Source organism: Taudactylus pleione, unplaced genomic scaffold (assembly GCF_031769625.1).
Source record: "Taudactylus pleione unplaced genomic scaffold, aTauple2 ptg000095l, whole genome shotgun sequence".
NCBI lineage: Eukaryota > Metazoa > Chordata > Amphibia > Anura > Myobatrachidae > Taudactylus > Taudactylus pleione.
Window position 1 is genome coordinate 828374 of NW_028284497.1, and position 25339 is coordinate 853712.

Consider the following 25339-nt stretch of genomic DNA (forward strand, 5'->3'; position numbering starts at 1 on the left):
TGTGTCATACCAACAGTAAAGCATCCTGAGACCATTCGTGTGTGGGGTTGCTTCTCAGCCAAGGGGGTGGGCTCACTCACAATTTTGCCTAAGAACTCAGCCATGAATAAAGATAGGTACCAAAACATCCTCCAAGAGCAACTTTTCCCAACCATCCAAGAAATATTTTGGTGACGAACAATGCTTTTTCCAGTATGATGGAGCACCTTGCCATAAGGCAATAGTGATAACTAAGTGGCTTGGGGAACAAAACATCAAGATTTTTGGTCCATGGCCAGGAAACTCCCCATTGAGAACTTGTGGTCAATACTCAAGAGGCGGGAGGACAAACAAAAACCCACAAATTCTGACAAACTTCAAGCATTGATTTGGCAAGAATGGGTGGCCATTGCCCATCAGTCAGTATGTGGCCCAGAAGTTGATTGACAGCATGCCAGGGCAAATTGCAGCAGGGTCAACACTACAAATATTGACTTTGCATAAACTTAATGTAATTGTCAATAAAGCCTTTGACACTTATGAAATGCTTGTAATTTTACTTCAGTATACCATAGTAACATCTAACAAAAAGGTCTAAAAACATTGAAGCAGCAAACTTTGTGAAAACCAAAACTTGTGGCTATATATGTGGAGGACTAGTCCCACAAGCTCTTACGAGCAGGGCCCTCTACCCTCTTGTGCTTCTCCCTACTTTACTTTCATCTACTTCTTACTCCCCACTAGGGCACCTAACACTTGGTATTTGGATGTTATGGTCGCTAATGTAGCAATGTATATTATCCATATCCTTGTCCTGCATTGTATTGTATTGGCTCCTAACAAAAATGTGTATGTGTGTGAGCATGTGGTAGGGAAAATATAGGGTCTCATTCAGACCCGAACGCAAGCATCGATGTGCTCGCAACCGGGTCGATAATTAGCCCTGCGCACGTGCAGCGGCCTCACTGCGCTTGCTCAAGCCCCGGGGCTCTCTACAAAACTCTCTCGACTCTGGAGCTCTCTGCAAAAGGGGCGGCTGTCGATGTTGATCGACAGCTCGCCCCGTTTTGTAGGCGGGCCGGGGGGTGGTTTCCAAGATGGAGGCGTTCCTTAAGGAATGCCTACCATTTTGTGGGCGGCCGCACTGACATCATCAGTGATGTCAGTGGGGAGTTTCCTGCTCTTTCAGAGCAGGAAGCTCCATGGGGCTTGCGGCTGCTGAGACCCAACCTTAGGGTCTCGTCGCAAGCCCCAACCATCAACCTGGTCGGTCGTTAAGCTGTGGGTGGTAACAGCTTACCTAACGACCGGGAGGTCGCACTTCAAAAAAAAAGCGGCCGCCCTCATTCAGAACGAGCGCTTGCTTCTTGCGAGCGCCTCTGAATGAGGGACATAGATTGTAAGCTTCACTGGGGACAAGGACTGATGTGAATGGCCAAATATTCTCTGTATAGCACTGCTGAATATATGTGCGCTATATTAATAACTGGTAATATTGTATTGTACTGTAAGTCACTGGTCACCTATATGTTTATGTACTTTATAAGGCGCTGCGGAACACTTGTGGCGCCATATAAATTATATTAATCCCCAGCGAAAGGGTTAAAAAGCACAAATTAATATGTCTAGCATTGTAAATGTAAACATTTGTACCCTTTGTGTTTTTATTTTGCTGTATTAGTAATGTCTTGTGTATTATAGGTAATGAATACTTTACAAGTCAAAGTCTAAATAGAATACTGACCTCAGTGACGTCAGCTTCTACATCTTGAGTCACCTTCTCCAGTGATTGAAGCACATCAGCACATAATGAGTGGAGTCTGCTCAGAGACTGCATGAGCAAAAGAAGCCAAGATAAGAGAGATATTATTATTATTATTATTAATAATAACATGTATTATATAGCAGCAGTGCACTGTATAGTGATTTACATTCAGGGTAAAAACACAAGACTATTAATAGACATACAAAGTGGTTACACCCCATTTAAAGTGCTTAATGGGGGTTTGTCATTCAGTCAGTGGTAAGATGGTATTTGCATATAGAAAGAGAATGAATGTAACTTTGGGCCTGATTCAGAGCCGGACGCTCTGACAAGAGCGCTCGCTCTGAATCAGGGCCCTCCTACCTAATATTGGAGCGGCCTCCTGGCTGCTCGCATAGCTGTGGGTGACCACCCACAGCTTATGCGATCGGCCAAAAAGATGGTCGCGATGGTCAAGACCCTACGGTAGGGTCTCGCTGCCGCAAGCTCGGAGTGCTTTTGGCTCTATCAGAGCCAAAGCACTCCCACTGACATCACTAGTGATGTCAGTGGGGCCGACCCCAGACGGTAGGCGTTCCCATGGGAACGCCTCCGTCTGGGCAGCAACGCCCCCAGCACGCCCACCAAAGGGGGCGTGCTGTCACTCACCATCAACAGCAAGGGGGTTTGGTGCGTGACCCATAGTGACGGCTTGGCCGTCGCTATTCGGGTCTCGCGCATGCGCACGACGGAGCTCCCTCCGTCGTGCGCATGCGCACTAGGGCACCATTGACCTGCTTGCGAGCGCTCAGCGCTCGCGAGCGGGTCTGAATCAGGCCCTTTGTGTGAAATGGGATGGAACTTGGATAGCAGAGGCTAGGTTGAATAAGAGGGTGATGCAGGAATTTGATAAGCTAGCCTAAAAAGAGGAGTTTTCAGGGAGCACTTGAAGGTTGAAGACAAGGGAAAAGTCTTGTTGTACTGTACAAGGAACATAGGAGCTCATTCAGACCCGCTCGCTAGATGCGTACGCTCGCACCCAACGTATGCAAATTCAGCTAAGTGATGGCAATGCAGGCGATCAAACTGCAAGGCATAAGCACGCCCACTATGTCTTGGCGTGCGATCACTTTGTGTATGCAGACGCCCACCTGCCTGTCTTAAGACGCCCACTTGCGCACGTCATGTTTAGGAAGTGTATGCAACCATCGGTACATCAGGTACCATCGGATGCAATAGCAATGCTTGTGGTTGACCATACCCTGCCGCAAGCACTGCGATCACTTCAGTGTAAAAACAAGCCAGGTGACATGTACTATGACGCGAACGCATCCTAGCGAGTGGGTCTGAATCAGGTCCATAGTTCCAGAGTGCGGGTGCTGCCAGAAGACAGTCCTGTAATCAGCAATGGAAGTATGTAATAATTGTGGAAGAGAGGTGCAGTTCTTGAGGAGTATCACAGGCATTAAGTTGGGGATATTTTGAGAAAAGGAAAGAGATGTATTTTTAAGAATGGGATTGAGATACCGGCGACTGTTTAAATCCCGACAGCGAATGCCCGACAGGAGGAGATCCCAACTGGGGCAGGTAAGTACCCTAACCTCCCCTGTCTCCCCCCCAACCCTCCCTTAGTGGTGCCTAACCCTAACCTCCCCCCAGGGGTGCCTATACCTAACCTCCCCTCCTTGCACCCTAAATCTAACCCTCCCAGGGGGGTGCCTAAACCTAACCTTGCCTCCGGTGGTGCCTAACCCTAACCCTCCCCCCTAGAGGTGCCTAACCCTAATCCCCCCCCACCCAAACCTAACCCTAACCCCGCTAGAGTCCCTAATTCTATCTCCCCCACCCTCCCGCGGCTAACACTAAGGACGCCCAGGACTTAACTTCGTCCGGGCTGGCGTTCCTGCATCGGGATTAACATAGGCGTCGGTATTTCGACTCATATGTTAAATCCCTTGCCAGGATTCCACTGTCGGGAATGAGACCATAACTACATCCCGTATTTTTGTGTAGTTATATTAATGGTTCTGTATGCTATTAGAAGTGTTTTATAGTTGATGTAGTAATATTCAGGCAACAAATGTATGGACTGATGGAACGGAGCAGCAGGAAAAGAATGTTTTGCAAGGAAAATTAGTTGAGCTGCTGCATTCCAAACAGATTGTAGGGATGAAAGTGTGTTTAGGGAAGACCAGTAAGGAGGGATTTGCAATAGTGAATGTAGGAGATAATAAGTGCATATATTATAGTTTTTCAGCATCTTGTGTGAGATATGTGCGTATTCTGGCAATTTTCTTAGCTGTACAGAATGTAACAGGATTTGATACAGACTGGATGGAGTATATTTAGTAAAGTGCGGGTTTATAGAAGTGGAGGTGTTTCCCATAGCAACTAATCAGATTCTACTTATCAGTTATCTAGCACCTTCTAGAAGATAATAGCTAGAATCGGATTGGTTGCTAGGGGCAACACCTCCACTTCTATAAACCCGCACTTTAGTAAATATACTCCGATGTGAGCAGCAGGGGACAGATCTGAGTTAAGGATGAGAACTAAGCTGCAAGCTTGGAAATTAGAGTTTATTTTCATAATGTTCAGAAATATAGAGATATCTGTTGGCTATGGGAATAAATATAAGCTCAGAGTTTTAAAAATTGAGTTTGAAGAGGTGAGAGGAAATCCCACACGAAACGTCAGGAACACACTCAGTATTGCAGATAGGCATATATGGTGACAGACCATTAAGAAAGGACAGATATCTTGTATACAGAACAACTGCAGATTCAAAGTGCATAGTCACACAATTATTTCTTCACAAGGGAAACCAAATTGCCATGCAAATCCATCTGCAGCAATAATAAGCTTAGCAGCAATAAGAGAAGAAGTAGTCACGTGAGAAGGAGTTTTCTCCTCACAATGCTGTTGCTTCATAAATGGCCACCGTGGTAAACTAGATAAATCATTATATATTCTTTTTAGTTTTATGACAGAGCCACCTAAAGTACTTTTTATATCCATAGCTATCTATTCATCCCTCCTTCCGTCCCATGCAGCAGAGGTGGCACTTGTGAGTAAAATATGATCCATAGTTTAAATAAATATGAATATATATATATATATATATATATATATACATGCACACAGAAAAAGCAACTGTTTCATTTATTGATATTAAACTGAAACACTACTATTTTAATTTGAGATCCTTCATTTGTTTGTATGTTAAAACAACTAAAACAAGGTGGTATAATAGTAAAATCTGAAATTATATTGTTATTGCTAGACATTTTTATATTGTCATACAGCACAAATAACTTAAACTGGGGTTTAAAACAAATACAAGCTGTGATACTATAGGCGCATAGCGTCCCTATCATTTAACAACGAACCCCACATTAATACATGGGGGAACATGCGCTATACCACTTCTTTCCCATATCGCCCCTTCATACATCTCCCCCATTGTGTCTAAGGGATGTCACTGGTTCTTACTAAAGTGATGGGCTGCAGTCTCATGACCATGGGTTCAGCCAACAATATGGTTGCCTCCACTATGTATAGGTGACAGTTGTACATTATTGGCAATGTATAGGTGACAGTTGTACATTATTGGCAATGTATAGGTGACAGTTGTATATTATTGGCAATGTGAGATCAAACAGTGCCAGATAAAGATTGGCAAGTGGGAGTAGTATAACCAAACAATGCGGGAATGGAAGCAGTGAGCCTGGTGCAATGGCAGGGAAAGGCATGGGCATGGTAAAGATAGTGTGCTTCATAGCAGATATAGGTAATGGCACTCCCTAGATACGAGCTGGTGGGATACAGGCAGTGAACAAAAGAAGGAAAGATAACATTTTGAGGTGATGGAACAGTAGATGACTATAAGGCATGATATAGTGAGTGGAAGCATTAGATTGAACAGCAGTGACATAAGTAGTAATTGTGTTTTGCAGTAGAGAGTGACAGGGCATGCACTATGTGCCTGGGTAAGTGCATTTGTGGGATGTAAAATGTGTCTTGGTGTAAATTTCAGGCACTGCTCATGTACACAGCTTGGGTATGTATGTAGAGAGGAAGATTACAGTGTGAGGGTTCAGATGCAAGATAAACACACCTCTTTGATATGCATCTTATATTGATTTACACAGAGCTAATGTGTAGATAGTATGATATCTTTAAGAAGTATATTTGCACCTACATAAACTGGGTGCAATTTATTTATTTATTTTTTATAAAACTCGCTTGTGGAAATGGAATATTGGCCCTCATTCAGAGCCGGACGCTCTGAGCAGAGCGCTCGCTCTGAATGAGGGCAGTCCTCCATAAAAATGGAGCGTCCTCCTGGACGCTCGTATAGCTGTGGGTCACCACCCACAGCACATACGAGCGTGCAGGATGATGGTCGCGATGGTCTTGACCATCGCGACCATCGCCAGTGCGACCAGAAGCCTGTGGTCGGGGTTTTCGACCACAAGCCCTGGAGTGATTTTGGCTCTATCAGAGCCAAAATGACTCCCACTGACATCACTAGTGATGTCAGTGGGGCCGGCTTCTGACGGTAGGCGTTCCCATGGGAACGCCTCCGTCTGGCAGGCACGCCCCCGGCACGCCCACCAAAGGGGGCGTGCTGTCAATCAACATCGACAGCACGCCCCCTTTGATCAAACACAACGAGCGAAGGAAAGTCCTTCGCTAGTCGCGTCTGGCGCATGCGCACAACGGAGCTCCCTCCGTCGTGCGCATGCGCAGTGCACACCATCGACCCACTTGCGAGCGGACAGCCGCTTGCGAGTGGGTCTGAATGAGGCCCATTGTTCCCAGATCTGAAGAAACAATTTAAAGTGACTGGCATCATTTAAGTACTGAACCGTTATAACACCTTGGTTATGCCCAGTAACAGGGCTTTAATGTACCCTCTGCTGGCTTTAATCTACCCTGTACATGACATTGCACATAGGGGGCGGGGCCAGCCAGCACCTGTAGCCGCAGCAGTGCATGGAGCATCTAGAAAATACTCTGTGCAGCTGTGTGCCTGCTTGTAGAGTCCAAAGGTCGCTATAGACGGCACTGCCGCAGCGTTACTGGCTGCATTGTGCCATTCCAGGCACCTTGCTAGTCAGAGGAGCAAGGGCCATGCGGCGGTAATGGTGACGTCCACAGAGCCCTGCGCTATGTGCAGTGGCAGTGGTCGCACACCCATAATTATGGCACTGGTTAGGCTAATTGCAAAAGTTCAGGTTTAAAATCAGTTTGGAAACTGCCAATAGGGAAACCTTAGAAGACGGAAGTGAAAAGTCACCATATAGCTTGATCAATGTATCTCAAACAATGAGGGAATCTGATACACTCTTTCTATGTTTACCCAGGAGCAGCGAGGCCACCTCTAGTTTTAGGTCGAAACAGGCGAACCCTGGATAATCTAGGACATTTTCCTCTCCAGACAAATGCTGAAGTAATAGTATAAAATTTAACATGGGAGTTATAAAGGGTACAGCCCAGAAAAGATATAAGATTTGGGGGAGTAGCACCACTTTAGCTGAAGCTAGGTGCCCCAGGCATGAGATCTCAAAATGTATCCAAAACTCGGTGAGAGCAGCGAATTGATTAAGTAATGGTTGGTAGTTACAGGTTATGGTGCCTGTAAATATGCCAGAATTTGTATCCCTAGGTATTTCAGACAGGAGGTTTGCCAGCAATATGGGTATTTGGATTGGAGAGAAAGCAGAGAAGTCAGCTCAAAACCATAAGCTAAGGCTTCTGTTTTAGAGGTATTCAACTTGTAGTGTGAGACCGCAGAATTATATGAAGAGTAGGCAAAGAGATCTCAGTGGCTGTTGACGAACAGTTGTACATCGTCGGTGACCAAACAGATCTTATATTGATGACCCCCTGACTTTTTTTGCCAAGGGTTCCATAGTTAAGGCAAATACAAGTATGGGGGGGTGAAAATATAAGGGGTGATAGGGACATCTCTGACAGGTCCCATTAGAGTGGTCACACACCCCTAGTTATGGCCCTGAATACCGGAATTGCCAGTATGTGCAAGAAACACCCTCAACCATGTGATCAATCAATGCAGAATAATTCTACTTTATGAACTTATCCAAACTTCTTGTCTGTAAGTCTGGGCATTCCATTAAATATTTATTTATCACATGGATAAAATAGGGATAATTCACAAGAGTGTCTATGTAACAGGACAAATAACATTATTAACTACAACATGAATTATTGTATTCTTCCTAATAAAAAATGTGCACAATGTTTTCACTTAGAAATATGAGAGCCAGAAACCCTCCGTCACACCAGATGTGATTGTCTGGTTATGTTTTGTCTCCGTGTTGTGTTACATACCATCTGGCTTTAACCAAGTCACTTATAAATCAGGATATGATCAGTGCCGGTGTGTTTCACAGTCAGAAGAAACATGTTTATTATCTGTGATGGCTAATGTCAGTTTCCTATGCACGTCCTGTAGGTATCTCATACAGGCTGGACACACATACAGATGTACACCTCACCTGCTGGCTTCTCACACACTCAGTGTGTATGTATGGTCTTTTTCCCCCAAGACTTTCTGGCAGCTCCTCCACTTCAACAAACTGTGTCAGCTCTGATGTCAACACAACCTGCAGGAGACAAAGAGAGCCATGGTAATACCAGGACAGACAGACTGAGTAGTTGGAACTCATGTATCTCAGGGAACAAAGAAGACAGTAGGTTCATTTTATTATAAGGACTATAGATTTTTTAGTTGGTATGCATGCAGATAGGTTTCATGTGTTATTTTTCTGTCTGCTCTAAAATATTTAGGTCTATTGGAAGCTTTGAGGGAAAACCCAAATGTTGAAATAGAAATAAAAGTGCAGACTTTCCATTCTACGGAAAAGTTTCCATTCTCCCACTCAAGCTAACGCTGCCTGGTCCAGGATAAACTGCTGTGATGTGGAAACACTGATGAGGAGTCACATGCCTGTACACATGCTATCAATGCCACTCTTTATTCTGGTGGATGAGCAGACTGTGGGCCTGGTTCTGTAAGGATCGTAATTGCAAGCTACACTCAGCTAGCTTTGCAGTTGCGATACTTTGCAGATATGGTAATGCACAGGAGGCATCACAGCCCCTGTGCACTACTTAACCGAGATGCGTTGTTCAACGCAGCATCGGTTAATCTGCGTATCATCGGCAGGCTGTGGTGACTTATAGGGTTTCCTGCCTGCTCTAACTTACCGCAGCTGTAATCAGCACTGCGCATGCGCCGTTACATCTGTAAAAGCGGCGCATACGCAGCACTGATTACAGCTGTGGTAATTCTTCCGCTCCCCTCTCCCACCTACCTGGCTGCCTGTCACAGGCTGCAGCCGCAGACCCTGACCTCCCGTCTGAAGATTTTTTTTTTACTTTATTTATTTATTTATTTTTTAACTTTACTGTGTTCTGCCGGGAGAACACAGTCTATCAGACCAGCAGCCGGAGCCGGAGGAGGGACCAGGGAGCGACGGAGGGAGCCGGGGAGGACCTGCTCACATTGAAAGCAGGCAAGTATAACCCACTGTACGCCACCTGAGAGTGGCGTATAGTAACACAATTAAATTCTGAAAATACATAATTTTCAGAATTTGATGAATAACCTAATTTCTACATCCCCATACTAATGTACTGATGTATGGGGAGTGTGAAAATTAACGCAGATGGACCTAACCAGGAGATATCAGTGATATCTCCTGTGTTAATGAATACTAAAAAATGTAATTAAGGAAAATGTCCTTAAAACCGTTATTTTAGTGTTGATGAATAGGCCCCTGTATCACTGTGTACGTACCGCCCGTTATTGACTTTTTAATTTACTAAGGAAGGAAGCTGCATACTTGCCTGTGCATTGGGAAGATCATTCTGATCTGTAGCAGGGTTCTCAGTATCACAGACTAATAAGGTGCGATTTATACATTTATGCACTGAGTCCTGTGAAAAAAAAGACACAGCACATCATACTATGCTATAATACAATGTCATGATTATCGTGGGCTTGATTCAGAGATGCTATTGCGATTTTTCCGCAAATCGAGCGATTGTTTGCCACTCACATGAATATAAGTTGAACTGCGTATGCGCTGCGATTTGTTTTTGCGATTACGTACACACAGAGGATCCATGCGCAGAGTGACAGGTAGTCAGCATTTGGGAGAGGTAACGGGGGTGGTTAATAAAACGCAGGCGTGTGGGACCATTTAAATGCCATTACATAGGCGTGCATAAATTAGCCACTGCGATCTCCTACACAGCATGAGAGCTCTGCGTGTCAGGAGAGCTGCTATATTTGCGGTTGGTCAGACCTGCCACAAGGGCAAGATGGCTGCTTGATGTGCATCGATGTTACCGATATTTAAGCAGGTACACAGATGAGAAGGGAGCAGTGGGCGTCCCTATGCTCGGGTGATATTTGGAGCTATTAGCTTATTTTTCGCAGCTGCGAGCTGTGCGAAATCGTAGTTGTAATCGCATTAGCGTCCATCTCTGAATCAGGCCCAATCTTCAGCTATCTTACCCTCTTTCTTTATTTTTTTCTCAGCCAGTTACTGACATGATTTCCAGCTGACTACTGCATGGCAGAACATTCATGGCCTCAAATAAACAGCCAACATCTTTATTCCCAGGACATTGGTACCTTGCTGTGTTGAAGCATTTGGAGGAAAGTCTCAGGGTGAGTTGTGCAATCTCGCAGATCCAGGATGAGGGTCATGCCCAAGTCACGAAGATCAGGCCTGAGAAATAGTGAATAAGCCTCTAGATATATTTATCATCTATGACCAATTCGCAGCACATACTGGACCTCATTCAGAGTCGGTCGTTGCGGCCACTCGGTCGTACGCCACCGATGTTCGCTAAACTGCGCATGCGTAAAATTCGCAATGCGCGTGCGCAAACTAGCTATTACGATCAGAAATTGCTCTCTCCTTGAACACAGCCAGGTCGTTAGTTTGAGTGACAGGATGAGGCGTTTGTGGGTGTTAACAGGGGAAGGTGCTTGTGAACGGGGGAGTGGAGATCCGAACGCAGGCCTGCCTGACTATGTAAACGGCGTTTTATGGGAGTGCATTATTAACTAAGTAGTGTCATGGCACATGTGACATGGGAGCTTTTTACACTGACTAGATCGTAGTGCTTAAGAGAGGGTATGGTCAACCTTAAGCTCTACGAGCAGCTCCGATGGTTCCCGATGGTCTCGATTAATCCTTATATGCCTGGAGATGACGTGTAATGCGAACGAGAAGGGGGCATATTTTTAGTCTTACGGCCGCATCCACCCCTTGCTCGTCCAGCTAACGATCCCATCTTAACGACGCAACTTGCGAGCGCTTCATTTGCATATCCAACCCCTTTTACCTTATGACCGTGCGGCCGCAACGACCGACTCTGAATGAGGTCCACTGTACCTGCTGATTCATAAGCCAATATACAGTTTTTATTTATTTCACTAACCATTGTGTATCCAAGTCTCTATCAATCCAACTTCACCTTTTAAAGCTCAATAAAAATGTAAATGCCAAGTTACAGACATAGATTGCTTTGCCACAGGCACATTTCTATAATATAGGTCCCGGCACTCATATCTATACTATAGCTTTCTTGGTCTCTTCAAGTCTGCAATTTACTGCTCAGATTACCGCATTTAAGCAGATCTTATGGGGCACGTTCTCTTAATGCCCTGACTCAGATATTGCTCTATACTGTATATTCCACTGAACAAGCTGTATTTAACCCTAGATTGTGTGTTCAACAATACGTCCTTCCACTACTTTCTTCAACTCTTCTTCCTTTGACCATCTTCTATTTCCTTCCACAATCCCCTACTTCCTTCCACACTACTTCCTTTCACTACTACATTACTGTTCTCCATTAATAAATATATGTATTTTTGTCATTTTACAGAGGGCTGTAATTCTGCACTGCCAGATACCCCTTTTTCTGTTTTTTAATGACAGCTGGCGGATCCAGTGATGGGCCCAGGAACCATTTTGTTTGGGGCCTATTCCTGTAATCTGAGTTTAAATGTGAACTCCTGATATAGACGGACGCCAGTATTTATCTCCCCCTGAAGTTTTCTTTGTGTTTACTCTTCCTGCTTTCCCCACCATTCACTCCTTCTTTACCTGAGGAGAAAAAACAGATATAAAATGGCCTCCTGAAGGTCTTTCTGGGTATGTTCTGCTGGTGCTTTGGCTGGAGCTACAACCAGAATTGCTCTCTTGTCCCTGTCCAGTCCTCCTGCAAAGCAATGACAGCAGTTATGTCAGTAACCTGAGATTACCCAGTATCACTGTCATTCTGATAATGCACCCACCTACATACTACTCATTCTTCCTTTGTAACTGCCCATGAGTATGAAGTAGCAGCCCTAAATATAACCTTGGGGCTTATGTAGAGTTGGACGCAGAAGCGACTGCATGCAAATGCCACTACCGATCCCTTCACTGGTGTTTATGAATGTGCCAGGACTGAAACGTGAACTTTGAGCATGTAATACCCCCTGGTGCATCTTTATACGCCACCTTTAAAACCTCCACCAGCCCTATGGCAGGTACAGATTTTCAGACTCTGGCCTCCAGTGTGAATGAGGAAGTGTCTCTGTGCACAAATATTTTATTGACACTCCCATAACACAGCCATAAGACGTGTGTCCACACTGTGTAACGCATGCACCACCAGGTTCTAGGGATTTTTGCGCACACGAAGTACCAAAAGATGTCTCAACTCTGTGAAAATTGCCATTGCATGTGACTCTGGCCCTTTATGTTTTATTACTTTGTCTGAACAAACAGGGAGTAGGGACCTACTTAATTAGAAGGTTTTAATAACTATTTTGAAATTCAGTGCAGGACAACCTTTCTTGTCTGTACAAAAATAATTTAGACTGTAAGCTCCAACAGGTCAGGGACTGATGTGGTGATCTGTATTTAGTAATGTGTATTAAGGTAGCACTATATAAACAATAAAAATAGTAGTCCTCTTGATATTTTTATAGCAAATCACATACAAGACATATCTTTTATTTATTTATGAGGGTGATTCAATAAGTAAGGTTACAAGACTTCTCACGTGTGTAATGTTCTCTATTTCATTCTAATTTCCAGCCAGGCCAGAGCATTTAGACCACTGCTTGGAAGGTCTGTTTCAGAGGGACAGAGGCATTGGAGATAGTGATATTGCTGACGTACTGAACATCTCAGTGGTTACTGTGCACAACATTGTTCATGAACAATTGGGGTATATGAAAAAGTGTTCAAGCTGGGTACCGAAGCAACTCACAGAAGATCACAAGACCAATAGGATGGGATTGTCTCTCGTGCACTTCACATGGTACCATGAGGAGGGAGTGCAGTTCCTGCAGCATATTGTTACAGGCGATGAGACGTGGGTGCATCATGTGACACCGGAGATGAAGCAAGCATCCATGACATGGAAGCACGCATCGTCCCCACCTTCAAAGAAATATAAAACAATCTATAAGTAAAGAAGATCATGGCGACCATGTTTTGGGACTACAAGGGCGTACTTCTTGTTGATTTTCTCACCAAGGGAGATACTGTGTTTGCTGTCTGCTATTGTGACACATTGAGCCGGTTGCAGACGGCAATTTCGTTGGAAGTGACCTGGGTTGCTGTGAACAGGTGTTGTATTGCTGCACTATAATGCCAGGTCACACTTAGCCAACCGCACATGTGAGTTGTTACAGCGCTAACATTGGTAGGTACCAGACCATCCTCCCTACAGCCATGACCTGGCACCGAGTGATCTCTTTGGACCATTGAAGAAGCACTTGGGTGGAAAGCAATTCGCAACTGACGGTGAAGTTCAGGAAGTCGTCATGTCCTGGCTTCAGGCGCTTGACACTGATTTCTTCTAAGCCAGGATAGGTGCCTTGGTGTACCATTGGAACCAATGCTTAGACAAGTATGGGGACTAGGTGGAAATTTACGCAGTGAGAGGTCTTGTTACCTTATTTATTGAACCGCATTTGTGTTATAAAATATAAAATGTAACTTAAAAAAAACAATAATAATTTATACCTTACTTTTCAATCCATTTTTATAGACTAGCTGCAGCAGACAGTTGCAAGAAAAGTTGATAGTAGCATTGTCATTACTACATATCTAACAGGTCAAAGGCGCCCTTATACTTTGTAAAAAGAAATATACGGTTTGCCACTTTGGCTAGCTGCTATACACAGCTTGGTATAAAATAACATTGGAAGAAAATATTTAATTTTATAAAGAAACATAGTAATAAAACAAGACAGATAGGTAAGAGGTGAGAGTACTGACAGAGAGGTAAGAGGTCCCTGCTTGCAACCTTACAGGCTACATTTATTCTTGCAGCAATAACTTTCACTGAGAAATACTACATTTTAGTCACTAACGTGGAACATGCTGTTTGCAGTATCTAACAGACTGCATAGTTATTATGGTGAACGGAATTCATGTACATCATTCTTCTATTAAGAGTACGTTGTCAACATGTAGCAACAGCTGCACTTTACTGTATGTAAGTAGTAATGCTGCTGTATTATTATAATTTTGGCAGGCCAAACCTGTAATAAACATCTTAAAACAGATCTAAAGTGGTGTTTTGTTACCTGAATGTCTGAGTGGATAGCAGCTTTGGTATTAAATGTAATAGAGCAGCTATTTTACTGTGTATCAAAATATGTACACATTGGTAGGCAGTACTCTATTTCAGCATCTTGAACAAAGAATGAAGCACTGGGAAAACTACAATGGTTGTTCCGTACTCTGTCTGGTGATATGGCCGATCCTTCATACGGATTGGTTACGGGATGCCGGCGCTCGGGATCCTGGCGGTCAGTATGCTGAGGCTGCCATCCCAACAGAGTTAGGATACCGACACCTGTCAGTCGGTATCCTAACCCTCCCCCTCTCCCAACCCCTAGCCCACCCTCCCCGATGCCTAAACCTAACCTCCCCCTAGTGCCTAAACTCCCCCTCCCCACAACCTAAACCTTCCCCCTTAGTGCCTAACCCTAACCGTCCCCCCTAGTGTCTAACCCTAACCCTCCCCCTAACCCCACTACTTACTTTCGGGATGCTGGCACCGGGATTCTGATAGGTGTCCCCGCGGTCGGTATTATGACCACATTCCCTCCATACAGATCCCTTTAAGTTTTATTTCCATTTGCCAAATCTAGTTGTCTTTTACACATTCCCCACTTTCCTACTTTATATTTATACTTTATATTTATATTTAGTGCTTTTCTAATTCATTGCACAATAAGAAAAACATAAAAATACTTCTTACCAGTCAAGCAGATTACTTCAGACTCCAATATGTCCCAATTAGCATCTCTATGGAGACACTTGAAATCTGAAAAACAAGATGACTGCAGCAAAGTGCTCTGGGAAAGTGATGGCTCTGGTTCCGTATCTGCCAAGGTGGATGGTTCTTCCAGTTCGCTGGGTGCTGGTGTGGCATCTGCTAACAAAGAAAAAAGCTGACAATATAATGGCTCAGGAATTATTTTGGACTCTACAAAGATTAATTATTTTATTTCTATGCATCCATTTATACACTATGATAATTATACACAGCTATACTGTGCATGTCTCACCAGATAGTTTTTGGTCATTTATCTCCAGATCATTTCTGTTCATTTCCACTTCACCTTTGGATCGGGTGGCAGGTTCAATTCCCTCTTGCTCAACATTAGTTTTGGGCTGTTCCACCTTGTGAATTCCTTTCCTTGCATCTACCCTTATAGGTCCCCTCCCCCTCTTATTCCTCTTTTTTCTTCTTCCCCGACCAGTCTTATGGGACATTTCAGTGCCCTGACCCCAAACATGATGCTTTCCTTTTCCTGGGTGAGGTTTTGTCTCATTAGATGACACATTTAAGCCCTCACTAGCATTATCCTCTTCTCTTGGTACATTTGATGTTTCTTGACCATCTGCCCATGTTCTGCTTGTCCTGGTCAGCGAAGAGTCTCCTGAATGACAGGTTTTGCCATGTGTATCCACTGGTTGTCTGGTTTCTTTAAGTAGCTGTTTTACAAAGTCTAATGGGCAGTCAGTTTGGCAATCAACAACAGAAATTATATTATTATTTCTGGATGTCTCATTGTGTCTCTTTTGAGATGGTTGTAAGCTGTCTCCAGGGGAAACCGTTTGGCAGTCATCAGAAATGTCTCCAGCGCCTTTTAGTACATTCTCTTTTTCTTTAGGAATATCAACTTTTAAAGAGCATTCTTTAAGTGCCTTTGTTAAATTGTCATCTCCCTGAGAACTGTCTTTAGTTACAGCTCTCTCAGCTCCCCAAGATACCTCACTGTGTTGCTCTGAGCAGTCCTTATCATTCCATACTTGTCTTTCAGAAGAATCCCATATCTGTCTCTCTGAAAATATGTCTCTTTCTTGTCTCTGAAGGCAATGTAAACCTTTTCTCCATTCAGCCACCACATCAATCTCCGTAGAACAGTTTCTTGTATCAACATCCCAATAACTGTGACCCTCTGCTGCAGACTTAGTTTTTACTCCAGCATTTGATGTGCAAGATCTATTGTCCCATGTCTCCTGAGACTTTCCCTTTAAAGTGCTCAAAGAACCTACTTTTCCTGGCTTCCTCTGGTGCAGCCAAGCCTGGTGTCCTTTCTTTTTACCTTTCCTGCTTGGAGCAGTCTTTGCTCGTGAAGCCCATGTGCCTCTAGGACTCTCTGATTTTTCTAATAACCCAGGATTCGGAGGACTTAATTCCACATATTCCCCTTCTACAGAGTCTGTTGCAGAGCCAGAAAGAGAACCCAATAAGGGTGAGACAGCACCTTCTCTCCAGCTCTCAATAAATTCTTGATTATTTGACAGATGAGTGCTGATTTTGGGGTCCACCAAGTCTCCAATTGTGATACCTCCATCACCAGGACTTCGGCACTCCAGAGGTGGCATAATAGGACATGGAGGGCATCTCCTTCCCACGATGAAGCCTTCTTTGTGGATAAAACGGGGATAAATGACTTCAGACCATGGTAGTCTAAGGACTTTTTCTTCCACGGACGCTAGACAATTTTCAAGACGCACTGAGCTACGGTCTTTATTGATACTATTAAGCCATTCAGCAGAGAAAATAAATGAATGGGAGGATTCGGGCACCACAATCTCCTGGACACCGCTGCCATCTTGGGAAAGGCACTTAAGTACAAGTCTTGGAGAGCATTCCAAGTATGGCACCACTTGCAAGTAGAAATCTCCAGTCTTCAGAAAGTGCCAGGGAAGGGAAGAAAGTTGAATAAGGACCTTCTCACCAAGGCAGAGAGGCCATCCTTCATGGAAGAACAGAAACCCACTATATTGAGACTGCAAAGAAAAAAAAAGAATGTTGCCAGAGAATAAATGAAACAGAAATATGATAACTACTTATGGTCTTCTGACAAAAGGACGAGGAAGTACTGCATTGTCTCATGTTTTGCAATGTTTGAAAAGAGCTTGGAACTAAATAGCTTTAAGTTTTTGTTGTCCGTACTGTTTAAGATACTGTATGATGATATAAGTACCCAGTGCAGATTGGTGAAAGAGAGGGTAGAGTCCTCACTGAACTGAAGTCATGATGGCAAAATAAATAATATAGAAGTTAGGACAGTGATAACAGACTGGGACGCATTGCTCAGTATTCAGACCAAAGCTGTTTTGGAATAGTTTTCCATTAGACTATGTTTATAGTTATACAGATATTTCAGTGCATTTGCATCTTAAAGGAAGCAAAATGTGGCATAAAAATAGAGAACAAAGAATAGGACTGATTTATCAATGGGTGAAAAGTCTGTGGCTTCTTGATATGCTAAATACATGAAATGGTTATCACCATCTGTAACACAGCCTTTGCATAGGGAAGCTTATTTCATAAGTATTGCAGTGGTACTGTTATGCCATGACACATCCTCTGTGATCGCTATCTCAGTATGGTGATAATAGATGAAAAATGCCTAATTCTTTGAATAAATAATGTTTTAATATGTGAAAACTTTTAAATATTGTCTATTTTAACTTTTTTTTTTCAGAGGATCTAATCTGGGCTTCTAGTTCCACTGTGTTTGTGAGCAGACTAGCAGAATCATGTACCATCATGTACTGTATGTACATATCTGTAAAGACTGGACTGGCAAAGCGGGAAGTTAGGCCTGATAGTTCCAGGCCAGAAACACTCAATATTCAGCTGCCCCAGTAATATTTTTTTGGTAGTTGTGAGGGAATTTTGTAATTGTTGCAATATATTGCTGATAAAAAAATAATCCTTATTTCTAGACAAAGGGACCTATTGATAAATGTCAGAGATCTGTCCTGATTTTCTGTAAAAAAAAGAAAAAAAAACAAAAACAGACAATATAAAAAAATGACAAGGCACCTCAGGTCAAGTGAACTAAAAAGCAGGGTATTAGAACTTGATAGGATTCACCAAGGTGCTGAACAACCAACCAACTTATATAAAACAGGTGACCTGCTGTAATGTAATGACTAGGAATTGAGCACTTACACAAGCCTGGTGTTGTACATTCTGCAGGATTCTCTTGGCTGGTATGAGAAATTCAAGAGTATATCTCAGTGGGTCCTCACGATATGTCCTCTCTAGCACAGAGAACACCTGGGTCAGGAGTGTTGGAGCGGTCACCTCAAAGGGAGGGTATAGCGATGATAGAGTACTCTGCAGGCAATCCTCCACAGATTGAGGGGTCTGAAAAACACACATATTCTATACATCATCTTATACACATTTTTTTTTTTTTTTATAAGTATACAATAAGGGATAGGGATACAGAAAAAAAATAGGGGAGAGGAGGGGAGGGTTAGGGAGCCACAAAGCAAATTTAAACACATGAAGAAAAAAACAAATAAGTAGAATTAAATTGTGAAAACAGAGTTAAGGTGCGTACACACTACACGATATGCTCCCTGAGCGATATCGTTTAGTGTGTCCCCGGTAGGCTGTGCTCAATGTCATTCATGACATTGAGCACAGCCGCTGAACGATATCATTAACATTATGACACACTAAGTAATGCCACTTATAACACAGTATGCCACACCGGAATGCCCCTTACAACACATTATGCCACACAGCAATGTCCCTTACACATGCCACACAATAATGCCACGTATAACACATAATGACATACAGTAATGACCTTATAACAAATTTATGCCACGCTGTAATGCACCTATTTCACATTATGCCACACTGTAATGCCACATACAACACATTATGCCACACAGTAATGCCCCTAATAGCACATTGTGCACACAGTAATGCCAAATACACATTATGCCAAACAGTAATGCCCATTACATCCCACCCTGACAGATCTACTTCACCAACCCTCCTCTCTGCTCCTGCCAGTCTGTCACCTCAGCTCAAGACAGGTTGCACAGATTTTATGTCCGTGTAGAACCAGATTATTGGGAACATAGTTTATAACCTGTAAACTGCGTGTATCAAGTTAGTGCCCCTTATACAGTGCCCCCTATACTAGTGCCCCTTATGCAATGCCCCCCTGTAATAGTGCCCCTTATGCAATGCCCCCTGTAATAGTGCCCATTATGCAGGGCCCCCTGTAGTTGTGCCCATTAAAGTAGTGCCCCCTGTAGTTGTGCCCCATATGCAATGCCCCCTATACTAGTGCCCTTATGTAATGTCCCCTGTAATAGTGCCCCTTATGCAATGCCCCCTGTAGTAGTGCCCATTATGCAGGGCCCCCCATAGTTGTGCCCCTTTATGCAGGGCCCCCTGTAGTTGTGCCCAGTAAAGTAGTGCCCCCTGTAGTTGTGCCCCATATGCAATGCCCCCTGTAGCAAGTGCCCCTTATGCAATGCCCCCTGTAATAGTGCACATTATGCAATGCCCCCTGTAGTAGTGCCAATTATGCAGGGCCCCCTGTAGTTGTGCCCATTAAAGTAGTGCCCCCTGTAGTTGTGCCCCTTTTAGTAATGCCCCCTGTAGTTGTGCCCCTTCTAGTAGTGGCTCTTTTAGTAGTGCCCCCTGTAGTTGTGCCCCTTCTAGTAGTGCCCTCGGTAGTTGTGCCCCTTCTAGAAGTGCCCTCGGTAGTTGTGCACCTTTTAGTAGTGCCCACTGTAGTTGTGGCCTCTCCTGTAGTTGTGGCCTCCCCAAACCTCTCCCTCCCCCCCCTCCCTCACTTACCTGACTTTGCGCGCTGTCATCCGCGTTCTCTCTCCCGCTGCCGCGCTGACTGGATCTAAATAGATCCAGCAGACGCGGCCGCGCAGGTTCCCCAGGTCGCAGGTGACGTCATGACGTCACCCGCGCACTGCATTACTGGGAACGCTGGCCTCTGAAGTGATCGGAGGCTTCCTTAGCCTCCGATCATTTCAGAGGCCAGCGCTCACAGTTGCAGTGGCGTAACCACTGCCACCGTCACCCCCAAGCTACCCGGCGCCTCCAAGCCACCGCGGGGGCTGCGGGGGCAGTAGTTACGCCACTGCCATCTGTATATCTGAAGGTGAGTGAGGAATTCCCAGTTTCTCCAATTTATAAGCAACCTGTACTTTTGCTATAATCTTACTGTTATGTGTAGTTAGGAGTAAATGATGGTATAAGTAAGGGTAGGAGAATCACATGAAGGACGAGGGCCCTGCTTGTGAGAGCATACATTCTAAAGGGGAGGGGCAGACAGACAGACAGGGTCTGTACCCTTAGACTTGGTCATGTAGCCGTCATTATTATCAGCATGAACTACACCAGCCCCCTACCTTGTGTATGATATGCTTTTCCCCAAAAAATACTGCTTGGTTTATCTCTATTACTTACATTAAATATGAGAAAGATGACATTGAGACTGCAACTGGAAGGTGCAGAATGCTTGTCTTTAAAAATAAGCAATTTGGCTTCCCTAGGAATGCATATTCTTTGCAACTTTATTTAATGAAAATAACCTTAGCATGGAATGCCCTTGCTCCATTAGCTCTTATTAGATGGTGCAAGCTTCTGCTCCTCTGAAAAAGAGGGCATCTTGCTCTGTAACCCACTGGGCTTTGGTGAAATTGAAGCTCACCTGCATATATCAGGAATCACATCATTTGCGCCGTGTCTCAGATATCTTGGACTAAGTGGGGCAGCATTTTATACATTGCCTATATCAATGTTTGTAATGTGTGACTATAAAATGTAGTATTTTGTGGAAAGGCCTATTTATCAAGTAATATTTGCATGATAATCACTGAAAACAGCTGTTTTCAGGGGATACCTGCAAATATTAAGAATCCCCCGAATGTATGAAGGAGAGACCCTCCCTCAATTTCCGACTGCAGCCGCAGTTTGGCGTTATCCTATAGTAGCAATCTGATGGCTTGGCATTATCCTATGGGCTATTATTTTGCAAAAAAATGACTGGGAGAGGATTCTTCTGGAACCCTCCCCAACACTGTGTGCGTCACACGCGATTTGCTGAATGCGCATGTGCAGGCCATGCCCGACTTTTGCTATAGAAGGGAAATTATTGCTTTTGCAGTCATTTCACTTCTGTACACATCATAAGGAACGGACTCCTTTTGGAGACCCCTCCCCCTGCATGTAATTTTTAGTAAATTTGGGCAAATGTGAATCTCTGATTGCCACAAATTCGAAATTCTAATTATCTGGTCTTAAACACGATAATTAGTAGATATGCCCCTTAAAACCTGAATATGCCCATGTGAGGAACATGCATTATGAAAACAATTTTGGGATCAATTCTATTAGACGTGCGTGACCTCGTCAGCTTTATGTCACACTTATGGCACCTCTAGATTTTTGTTTGCAGCCCCATACAGTAAGCTGACGCAACATGCAACATTGGGGCCACACATCCAAAGCCAAGAAATTGTAGTGGTGGGATAGGGGGAGGGGCAGGGCTGAAACTAGGTTTTTTGTCACCTGGGGCAAGGCAGTAATTTGGCTCCCACCCCCACACAAAAAAACAAAGAGGGCGGTCTTTTGAGAAGGGGGTGTGGTTTTGTGACACAGTAATGCTACTTACACATTATGCCACACTACAGTAATGCCCTTTATAACACATTATGTCACATTGTAATACCCATTACACATTATGCCATACAGTAGAACCCCTTATACTGGTTACGCCAACAGCCCCTTATACACTTTATACCACAGTAAAGCTGCTTATACACGTTATGTCACAGTAGAACCCCTTATACCACAGTAGAGCCACTTATACACATTATGTCACAGTAGAGCCACTTTACACATTATACCATCGTAGAGCACTTTATACATGTTACATCACAGTAGAGCCCCTTATACACACTACACCACAGTAGAGCCGCTTACACACGTTACGCCACAGTAGAGCCCCTTATACACATTATACCATGGTAGAGTCCCTTATACACTTATGCCATGGTAGAGCCCCTTATACCCTTATGCCATGGTAGAGCCCCTTATACACTTATGCCATGGTAGAGCCCCTTATACACTTATGCCATGGTAGAGCCCATCCACCTCATTCCTCCTTCTCATCATTCATTCTCTTTCTCCTCCTCATCATTCCTCCTCCTTCTCATCATTCCTCCTCATCATCGTTCCCCTGCCTCCCGGGAGCAGCTATGCTGATAACCTTTGTTGTTTTGCAGCTGTGTCTAGCAGCAGCCACGGAAAGATTCGTGCCCGGCGTATGTCCAGTCAGTAGACGGGGAGGGGGGCAGAGTGCATGGGGCAGGCAGCTGTAGCTCTGCCCTCTGTATTGTATATTAGCAGCGGTGCCTCCAGTAGAGAAGGTGCCTGGTGCACCGCTACTATTATACATTGCAGTGGGTGGTCAGTGGCGGCAGGGGCTTTATGGCTGTGCTCCCAGCGCCCCCTCAACTCTGGCGCCCAGGGCACGTGCCCTCCTAGCTGAGTCCTTGGAGTGGGGCACACTTAATAGTGCTATTCACTCTGAATCACATCATGAAGTTCCAGGATGGCCCATTTCATTAGGAAAGTTATTCTAGTCTCCTGGAAATCTGAGAGATCACACCAAGATTCAGGAGTCTCAGAAACACTCTGAGAGAGTAGGCAAGTATCTTCTACAATGTTTTTGCCTGCGGATGGAACAAGATATATCCCAAATAACAGAAGACAAAAATAACTCTTTCACAATGCTTGTAACGGCATAATTTTGAAACAATGGTTTTAGTGTCATACCCAATGACATGCATTTTATTAGCATTAAAAACACCAGTTAAATGCATGTAATTAATGCCAGAGGGTATGAGGCTTTAATAAATTCCAGCAAAAAAAATGCCACAGCAATTTATTCTCATTGAAGCTTCTCCAGTCTTTCAACAAGTAGATTTCCTATAGCTTAGTGTAAGGTGATACAATGAAAATGGTTGGACAGCTCTATAAACTCTTACCACTTTCAGAAGATTTCAAGCAAAGCAGCCAAGAAAATACATTCAAAGAGATTTGTTGAGTTCTGCAAGTAGACCCATATGAACTTGATATATATGAGGACCTGGTTAAGGTGCATACACACACAACGATTTTTTGAACGATTATCGATAACGATATCGTTTATCGTTCAATCATTGAAAAAGTCATTCACTTTTTGAGTTAAAGCGATGAACAATTATCGTTCATGCGCGTTCACGTTTGTAGTTCAGTCAGACTGACCAACTCAACGATTTTCAGTAAGAATATGCAAAAATCGTTTGTAATTCAAAAAAATCGTTTATTACATTTAGTAAATGAACGATTTTAGTAAATGATTTTCATTAATTTTTCCCTTGAAAACATGAACGAAAATTGTTCATTTACTAATTCGTTGTGTGTGTATGCAGCTTTAGTGGTTACCTATGACATACAGTTAGAAGCTGGATGTCATGGTTATAGATGGGGATTGTAATGAATACTGTTAGTCAAATATTAGTTAAGTAATATTAGTTATGTGGACTAAATTGTTAGGGGTTAAGAGATGTGAAAAAATAAACTATAGTAAGAGTAATAAGTTTGCTGCGATATTGGTTATGTACTGTATCAGTGATGTGAGGTCAATGGCTGGTGAGGCACACATGGAGATGGGACTGATGGCCTAATTCAGACCCGCTCGCGAGCGCTGAGCGCTCGCAAGCGGATCGATTGTTGGCCAAGTGCGCATGCGTACGACGGAGCCGTCGTTATGGGTCTCGCACCAAAGGGGGCGTGCTGTCGATGGTGAGTGACAGCACGCCCCCTTTGGTGGGTGTGCCTGGGGCGTGGCTGCCCAGACGGAGGCGTTCCCATGGGAACGCCTACTGTCTGGGGCCGGCCCCACTGACATCACTAGTGATGTCAGTGGGAGTGCTTTTGGCTCTGATAGAGCCAAAAGCACTCCAGGGCTTGCGGCAGACGAGACCCTACCGCAAGGGTCTCGACGCAAGCCCGATGGGCGCGATGGTCTTGACCATCGCGACCATCATTTTGGCCGCTCGCTATAGCTGTGGGTGGTCACCCACAGCTATGCGAGCGGCCAGGAGGCCGCTCTTAAATTCAGAGGGACGGCCCTGATTCAGAGCGAGCGCTCTGTCAGAGCGTCCGACTCTGAATCAGGGCCTGAGTGCTGGGAGCCTGTTTCACCCCCTACTCACTGTAACTCTCCCCTCACTACACTACCTGCATCACTGGGTCTTCCCTTGCAGCTGCTGACTGAGTTTCAGGACCTCATTCAGAGTCGGTCGAAGCGGCCGCACGGTCGTACGGAAAAAGGGGCTGGATATTCAAATGATTCCCTCGCAAGTTGCGTCCCTAAGTTTGGATCGGTAGTTGGCCGACCAAGGGGAGGAAGCGGTCGGAAGACAACAAAATACGCCCCCTTCTCGTACGCATTGCACGTCATCTCCGGGCATATAAGGATTAATCGAGACCATCGGGAACCATCGGCACTAGTCGTAGAGCTTAAGGTTGACCATACCCTCTCTTAAGCTCTACGATCATGTCGGTGTAAAAACCTCCCATGTCACATGTGCCATGACGCTACTTTGTTAATTATGCACTCCCATAATCCGTATGCACTCCCATAAAACGCCGTTCGCATAATGAGGAATGCCTGCGTTCGGATCTCCACTCCCCCGTTTTCAAGCACCTTCCCCTGTTACCACCCACAATGCCTCCATCTGTCACTCAAACTACCGACCTGGCTGTGCTCAAGGAGAGAGAAATTTCTGATCGTAGCGGCTAGTTTGCGCACGCGCATTGCGAACTTTACGCATGCGCAGTATAGCGAACATCGGTCGCGTACGACCATACGGCTGCTTCGACCGACTCTGAATGAGGTCCTCAATCTCTAAACACTGCTGTGCACTTCCTGGTCACATGACACATCCAAGGTGTCCATCAGTGCTCAAGACATACACCCCACACTCAGAGGCATTCCTCTATTAGCTCTCTTTTTGTGCAGCTTACTGCCTGTGGTGTGGCCCCACCCCCAGCTCTTAAAGCAGTGTCTGACTATACAGAAGTGAGGCTGAGCTGTTGCTGCCTCATCTCGCCTCCCTGCAGTCCCAGGGAGCTCCACAAACAGTGGCGGGCTGGGCCGAGGGTCAGGGTGCCATGTGCCCCCCGGGCCGAGGCGTCATGCGGGCC

The 25339-nt window shown here is 44.5% G+C and overlaps 1 protein-coding gene and 1 long non-coding RNA gene across 5 annotated transcripts in view; one reads left to right on the forward strand and one right to left on the reverse strand.

Moving 5' to 3' along the window:
* ARHGEF40 (Rho guanine nucleotide exchange factor 40) overlaps positions 1-25339 on the reverse strand; it is a 96485-nt gene that overhangs the window by 61676 nt on the left and 9470 nt on the right. For 3 of the 4 annotated variants that reach the window (XM_088469870.1, XM_088469869.1, XM_088469867.1), the window contains exons 2-9: positions 18263-18460; positions 15354-17088; positions 15044-15220; positions 11881-11995; positions 10395-10491; positions 9602-9691; positions 8248-8355; positions 1724-1810 (exon numbers count right to left, since the gene is read on the reverse strand). In XM_088469870.1, coding sequence (XP_088325996.1) covers positions 1724-1810; positions 8248-8355; positions 9602-9691; positions 10395-10491; positions 11881-11995; positions 15044-15220; positions 15354-17088; positions 18263-18460 — 2607 coding nt within the window. The remainder of the gene's footprint in view (positions 1-1723; positions 1811-8247; positions 8356-9601; positions 9692-10394; positions 10492-11880; positions 11996-15043; positions 15221-15353; positions 17089-18262; positions 18461-25339) is intronic. The other variant, XM_088469868.1, reaches the window with a different exon arrangement.
* Positions 8399-14206, forward strand: LOC148526452 (uncharacterized). Its single transcript, XR_015878222.1, has 3 exons — positions 8399-8442; positions 10299-10430; positions 12862-14206. It is a non-coding gene; the product is annotated as an uncharacterized LOC148526452 (long non-coding RNA).